Here is a 7,460-nt window from a genome sequence, read left to right as displayed (position 1 = left end):
TTCATCTAAAATGGACGATGTGCGCATGATAGATAAATGAAGAGAAACGAATAGGTAAGAACATAATTAACGCAGGACAATTTAATTACAATATAATAATAAAAACTAATAATTCACAAACAAATACTTAGTTAACCCTATACTAAGAACAGTTAAATATTAATTAATAGACAAAAATAAAGGCAAAATCAAACCCAATATTTACGGACTTAATCAACTGCTGCTATGTACTTTCCGATCTCCGGGGTAAATCAGGACCATTAAAAAATAATCTTACTCAAAAATTACGTTGATTAACCTTCACCTCCAGACTACTCCCCGCCGGGATCATCATTCTCTGCTCCGGAACAGATGCCATTACCGGAATAATATTGTATGCCGGCTGTTCAAGGTTGCCGCGACCCATCGCCGGCCCGATTCCATATGCGTAAAGCACACTCTGATGTACTCCTCCGTTTACCATTGCCGGAACTCGATAAATCTCCTGTGCCGCCGCCGTGGTTGCCGCGGCACCGTTCACGCTTACACTAGTTACGTGGCTTTCAGTGATTCCCGTCTTTCCCTCATATGGAACCAACCCATAATTCTCCGGGAGGACCATACCCGGGATCTGCAAAAGATCCAGCGGGGGCCCAATGCTAGGCTGATACTCCTTGTCAAACCCGAATAAGTAATCCGGGTTCGGAGGCGTAACCGGAACGGACTCTTTGACTCCCGATTTCATCGGCGGGACGGGTGGGCCAGAGATATCAAAGATGAAGATGCGGAGCCTGGTGGGCTTGGTGGAGATCCTCTGCATGCGTTCGTACTCTACCATCATGTGCTCCACATCATCGTCGTCGATCAAGGAAACCAGAGCGTCCAGGTCCTCGCCGGGCAACTGGTATTTGAGGGAAATCTCGGAACTGTCGTTTCTGTTGCAGAGGGAATTGAGCTTGGCGGCGATTTCGGAGAATTTGGCGGTGCGATCGACGGCGAGGATTTTGGTGTCGCCGCCGACGTAGGTAAGTTGGTGGTCCTTCTGCCGTGACAGAATCTTCCCGCCATAACTACACAAGAGTTTAACCTTGCTGCCATTGTTGAGGTTGGAGTTGTGCCTCTCCATGTGTGCCTGTCAGAACACTAAAACAGCGAGAGCAGCAACACAACTTTACCAAGATTCTGAACCAACCAAGATGTTTTTGGCTTCTTTTTTCCTAGTTGTATTTCCCTACTTATAATATTGACAAATACTGTAACGCTCCCCCATATTTCTCGTAATCCTGAAGATCTCCCATCAACTCTTCAAAATTACAACCGCCCCCCAATCATGGTTCTTACATCATCCTTTTTTGATAAATAAACCTCGGCACGTTTAACAAATACATATGTTGCCAGAACTTAAGTTTTTAAATGTAAAACTACTGGATTAATTAATTTAATTAAGCTCCATAAATGACCTTTTTCTGGCGCTGATTGAGGGTAGATCTTGATTAATTACTCCAGCAAATCCTTTTTTGTTTTTGGGCATATATTGAGATTAGATTTTGATTATTTTTGAATTGATTACATACCAATAAAATAATCAAAATTGTTTATTGGATATAAAGTTTCTATATTTTGATTAATACAATGTGCAAAGCATGTCGTTGAAGAGATTAGAGATTATCTTTTGTCATTAATAGAGCACAATCTTGGCCAACAAAATTCCTTCACTTGCTTATTCATTATTGCCAACGAAGTGCTCATTTATTTTTTTCTTTAATAAAAGCGGTAATCATATTATTATATGAATATCACAATAAATTATTAGTTTGAAAATCAATATCTCAATAAATTAAATTATACATCAATTCAATCAATAATACATCAATATAAACAAAAAAATAAAATTCCATTATAATAAACAAATATAAAGTGAAACAAATACACACACGTGTCAGTAAGATTGGGACCCATGACCTCAATAGGGTGTTTGGCTAAGCTTATAATTGAAAAGATCTTATAAGCTCATACATCTTATAAAATGCTTTTAGACTTTATAAAATGTTAGATTTTATTTCAAAAATAAATTCATCAAATACTTGATAAAATAAGTTCGTAGAGCTTATAAATGGACAAGTCCTTTTTCTTTTTCTTGATTTTTTTTTCAAGAGCTTATAAATTTCGAATATCTTATTCTTTGACTTTACAAAAATTCTGTTTTGAAAAGTTTATCAAATATTTTATAATATCTAATAAGCTCACCCAAACACTTTTTAAATAATGCGAGTTGAATCTATATGATCCATGTGAGAGAATAAAGAAAAAAAAGGAAAATAGTTTATTAGGGTAATTAATGTAAAGTCAAAAGTTGTGGGGTGAGGTTTGTAATATAGGAAAAGTAGGAGGAGTAATAGTGAAGGTTTATGTAAAATGGTGGGTGGTGATGCATGTGGAGAAGTAATGGAGGGGGGGAGGTCGTATGGGATAACGTTGTGACAACATGGACTGGAATGCTGATTTAGAAATTGAATGGGTCCACACGGAGAGGAAATTAAGGGGAGAAAAAGGTCCCTTGGATTGAATGCTGTTTTGTTGTGGAATTGCGAAAAGTGGGATATTTTTTGAATTTCAAGTGGGATTACCAGATTTAGAGGCTTTTCCCTATGGGGGACTTTTTTCTTTTTGGGTTTTAGATATTGTTTGTTACATCATCATTAATTATATTTCGATATTGAATACTCATTAAATATATTTATAATTTTCAATTAAAAAGTATATAATAAATTATTTATCAGTGTCGATCCATATTTATAAACTCCAACATATAGAGTTTTAATTGTAAGACCTTAATTAGAAAGTTTTAGCTTGGACTCGTCTAGTCAGACCTAAATCAATCATATAATAAGTGTATTATATAAATTAGCGATGGCAAAAAATTATAGTCACGTAACTATAGTCATTTGGTACTTTACGCTAATTTGTTAGGGTTGTAAATGATCCTTTACTTTTTTAATTCTGTGATTCTTGAACAAAATTTTTTAAATTGGTTTGGATTATGGTCCCTTTTTTGTCAACTTTAAAATTCTAACAAATTACATGAATAAAATATCAAAAGTACATAATTACATAACTAAAATACAACTAAATATGATATAATTGCATAACTAAAAATACAACTAAACGGACAAGTATAATTGTATTTATACATAATTGTATATAAATGATATCTTTTGCGTACGTAAAAATATAACTTTAATACATGTAGATGATATACAAAATTTGAATAAATTATGTAAATAGCGTGTGGGGCATGTAAAATTTTGTTAGGAAAAGGATTGGAATGGAGTGAGGGTCCCTTCAAAAAGATTTTGATTAAGACATCGGATATACTACTCTTTATATTCTTTTCAACTTTTTGCAGTCAATGGAAAATGTTGGTTTAGATTCTTCGACGACTACTACATTACTTCGAACAAAATGATGTTATATATATGTGTGTGTGTGTGAGCTGGTATTGCACATGTCTGGAGTATGATGAGTTGGATGATAAAGAGGTGGGTAGATGCTTGCTGACATGATTCAAGAATGTGCGTGTACCATACTCAATTATTGTGCATGTGTACCGCTTGCATGCCTTGTGCCTATAGCCTATACCTTATACCTTATTCTCCTCTTCTTTATGACAATCATTCCCACCACCCAATCTCCGGAATCGGTGAAAACTAATACACGAAAAGTAGATAGTTCTTTAGGCATTTGTTAGAGGTGTGGCGTCTCAAACTGTGTTGATCAATATGTGAAGTACATTAAACATTATAACAAGAAGGCAGCTCCGTATACATACAGAAAATTTTTATAGATGTGATCGAAGGAATGAGGCAGTATTTCAGATATTATATAGTATTACTAGGTATATATATGTACTGTACTTGCAAGATCAACCACCTGCCTGAGTTGTACTTAAGAGCATTATGATCTCTGTTAGATTTACAGATGATTTGTAAAAGATAAGTCCTATCTCTAATATTCTTAATTGTCAAATAAGTGTGTGGGTGTGCGTGTGCAGCAGCCTGAAACTGAAGCAAATAAGAAAGAATTTGAAATAGAAACTCGAGATGGATGCTATATATGCTACTTTGAGAACTATCCCAAACTTCCTCCTGCATATTAGTCATTCAAATGGCACTGACAGAAGAACATACAAGTCATCACCCAACAAGGTTGTGGTCCCATTCTGCCTCCAGTCCAAGTTCAGTTTGACTGTTTGCCTGGATGTAGGAATAATTTCATCATGTCTCGATGGAAACAACATGCTCTATGTTTTGTGATATTATAATGTGATCACCCGTAGGCAATATCTTATTCCCCTGCTCATCTGCAAAGCTCAGATGCTCACAGGGATCTACCTCAAAGCTAGTTTCAGCAGTTTCATGCAGTAATACGTGTATACGTTCAAATCCAATTAGCTGCCTTTCTGGAGAACCATTCAGAATTTTTGATGCTTTTGAAAACAGAAGCACAACTTCACTTCCATCTATATCTCCATTGTTCGTTATAGACATCTTCAATTGGAACCTCAATGAACTGCAATATGGCAACTCGTCGACATGTACATACTCGAGTTTGTTGCCTCTCTGGTAAAGCATGCTGCTCCATCGTTTAGCGTCGATTGATTCCCGTAAACTCAATTTTGTTGGTGCTGATAAAAGTGTATATGTGAAACTTGTGTAACTTAGCCCATATCCAAACCCATATATTCTCTCTCCTACATAAAACCTATAAGTCCTTCCCGGATAATTGCGAGAAGGATCAGCTCGCATGTTCATGTCACTCATCGGCACGCTGGTGAATGACTCGGGATACCAAGTCATGGGTAGTCTTCCGCCTGTTTATGGGAAACCCAAATCATGTTGTTCTGTCAGCAATCTAGCTTTCACCTCAATGCAGAAGTTGAAAATCAGAACTTGTACCAACCTGGATTATAGTGTCCAAAAATGATGTCTGAAAGTGCTTTCCCACCAGTCTCCCCAGGATAACCAATCCAAAGAATGCTACCAATGTGCGGGTCGCCAACAGCAAACGACACATCGATTGGTCCACCACCAGTAAGAACTAATATCAGTGGTTTCCTACTTACAGCAGCAACAGCAGTAACAAGTGCCATCTGATGCCCTGGTAAGAGTAGGCTATATCTGTCATGATCCTCAGTTTCTTGAGATAAATCCAGGCCAGCCACAATAATAACATACTCAGCTCGTTTAGCAACAGATAAAGCTTCAGCAAAATCAGTGGTTGAGTTGCAAGGTATGTCTGGGCAACCAGCAGCATGATGTATATTGTTTACATATTCTTGAAGTCCTTCGAGGATGCTCCTTGGGTTGCATGGAACTCCTACAAACAGCAAAAATCCTGAATCTTTTAAGCATATTATGCAACAGATTTTAAGTTGAGGCTATAATCTTTCTTTTCCTTTCTCTTCCTCAGAAAGAACAGAAATCCTGAATATTGTACTTTAACAGAGATTATATTGCCACTTGACAGGTAAGTTTGGTTGCAGAAACACTTTGTTTAACTATTTAAGTTGCTATTAGCTACATAATATGACTGATTTGAGCATAAAAACAAAAATACACTAATGTCAAGGGCAACGAACATCAGTGTCACACTAAGTAAGTTGTTTATCAATGCATGAAGAAAACTCAGACCTGTATAGCCACCACCCAGATTGGTTGAATTAGCCAATGGACCAATAACGGCTAGTGAAGAGATAGCATGCACATCCAAGGGCAGGAAATTTTGCTCATTTTTAAGAAGAACAATACCCTGCCTTGCTGCTTCAAGAGCCAATTTCCTGTTCTCTGAAGTACATACATCTTCAGGTCCCAAGTCTCTGAACTGATTTCTCGTAGACTCTCCATCAAAGAGTCCAAGCCGAATCTGAACAGTGAACAGATTGAGTAGCGCTCTATCTATATCTTCTTCCGACACCTTCCCTTTCTCAATTGCAGACATCATATGCCGCAACATATAAGTTCCACAATTTATGTCCGTTCCTGCCAAGATACAGAACTAAGTTATGAAACAAAAATCAGCAATTTTTATCTGGATGCCACAGAATATCTAACAAAAAAACTTAAACCTGCTTTGAGAGCAGCTGCAACTGCATCCTCTGGTGTTTTTGTATACTTCTGGTCTTCATAAATTGTAGCCACAGCATCACAGTCAGAGGTGATGTATCTGTTGTCACAGTATTAATGAGACAGGTATAAGTTTTGTATATAATCTGATTGATCCTTTTTTTTTTCATTAAACACAGATCTGAAAGAATCACCCTCTGAAATTCCAATCAGTTCGAACTTTTTGTAAGAGATTGTGATTGGCACATGCTGGTACCCCGTTAACAGCATTGTATGAACACATCAAGCAGCTGGCATTACCCTGCTGGATGCAACTTCTGAATGGTGCTTGATATGTATCTGCCATATCCTGATCAGTGACCTAATATAGAGACAACTAAGACCTGAATTTTGTTCAATTCAATTCAATAGGAAAAGTAACCTTCGTTTGCTAACTAATTGATGGGTTCTGCCCGTGGAGGATTAACATCGTTGTACCATTGCTTTTCTGACCCACTAAAGCTATTTACAAAAGATCGCCCTTAGCATCAGCACACGCTTAAACAATTATTTGTCTCAGGCATCCTTCAATTAGCAAGATTCAGTATTTCCTGATCCAATCAAGTGTGCTAGCAAACAGCAATAAGCATTGGAAATTACATCAATCCCAAGAAAGAAGAAAATTTCTAATGGACAGACAGTTGCCGTATATACTAGCTTTTGGGCTCATGAGCTATAACCTGAATAAGTTGCAATAAGCATGAAATTGCCAAACCCAACAATCTCATTCTACCGTCTCTATCATGTTCTTCCCCTTATTAAACACAAGTTTCATTTAAGTAATTAGTTGCTTGGAAATAAAAGGTACAAAATCAAAGACAAGAACCTTACCACGGCATTGAAATTATATCTTGTGAACTGCCCCCATTTCTCCAAATCATAAGCAGTGAAATGCTTGCAGCAAGCAGACAACATTAATCTATCATCAGCATCATTATCATCTCTCAACACCCTTCTCTGCAACCCATATTTGTATCTGTCTCTCCTCGCAGCTGACCTGTAATACTGACCCTGAAAAGCTCTGACATACTCTATAGCATAAGCCGACGCCACCATGGGATCCTCCCCCGGCGTCTCCTGCCCTCTCCCCCATCTGGGGTCCCTAAAAATATTAATATTCGGCGCCCAAAAAGTCAACCCAGCTTGCCCCACACTATGCATCGCCTTGGCCTCCACTGCAATGGCAGAAGCAACCGCAGCCCACAAGCTGCGGTTGAAGGCAGCAGCGGTGAGGATGACTTGGGGGAAGCTGGTGGCAGCTTTGACAGTGCCGTTGAAGGAAACGCCTGGGCCATTGGAGGCGATTCCATGGAGGGATTC

General features: G+C 37.9%; 2 protein-coding genes across 2 annotated transcripts in view; both read right to left on the bottom strand.

Annotated features, from left to right (window-relative positions):
- LOC105178335 lies at positions 278–1,105 on the bottom strand. Its single transcript, XM_011101802.1, has one exon. It carries the CDS (start codon positions 1,103–1,105, stop codon positions 278–280), a length of 828 nt encoding a protein of 275 aa, XP_011100104.1.
- The window catches only part of LOC105177872 (probable beta-D-xylosidase 6), a gene marked incomplete at its 5' end in the record, with an annotated part of 3,792 nt that continues 236 nt past the window's right edge, over positions 3,905–7,460 (bottom strand). The window contains 6 exon segments of the mRNA XM_011101154.2: positions 3,905–4,849; positions 4,939–5,355; positions 5,670–6,017; positions 6,104–6,201; positions 6,296–6,462; positions 6,972–7,460. Coding sequence (XP_011099456.2) covers positions 4,254–4,849; positions 4,939–5,355; positions 5,670–6,017; positions 6,104–6,201; positions 6,296–6,462; positions 6,972–7,460 — 2,115 coding nt within the window.

Source organism: Sesamum indicum, linkage group LG15, assembly GCF_000512975.1.
Source record: "Sesamum indicum cultivar Zhongzhi No. 13 linkage group LG15, S_indicum_v1.0, whole genome shotgun sequence".
Taxonomy (NCBI): domain Eukaryota; kingdom Viridiplantae; phylum Streptophyta; class Magnoliopsida; order Lamiales; family Pedaliaceae; genus Sesamum; species Sesamum indicum.
This window is presented reverse-complemented; position numbering and strand designations above follow the sequence as displayed.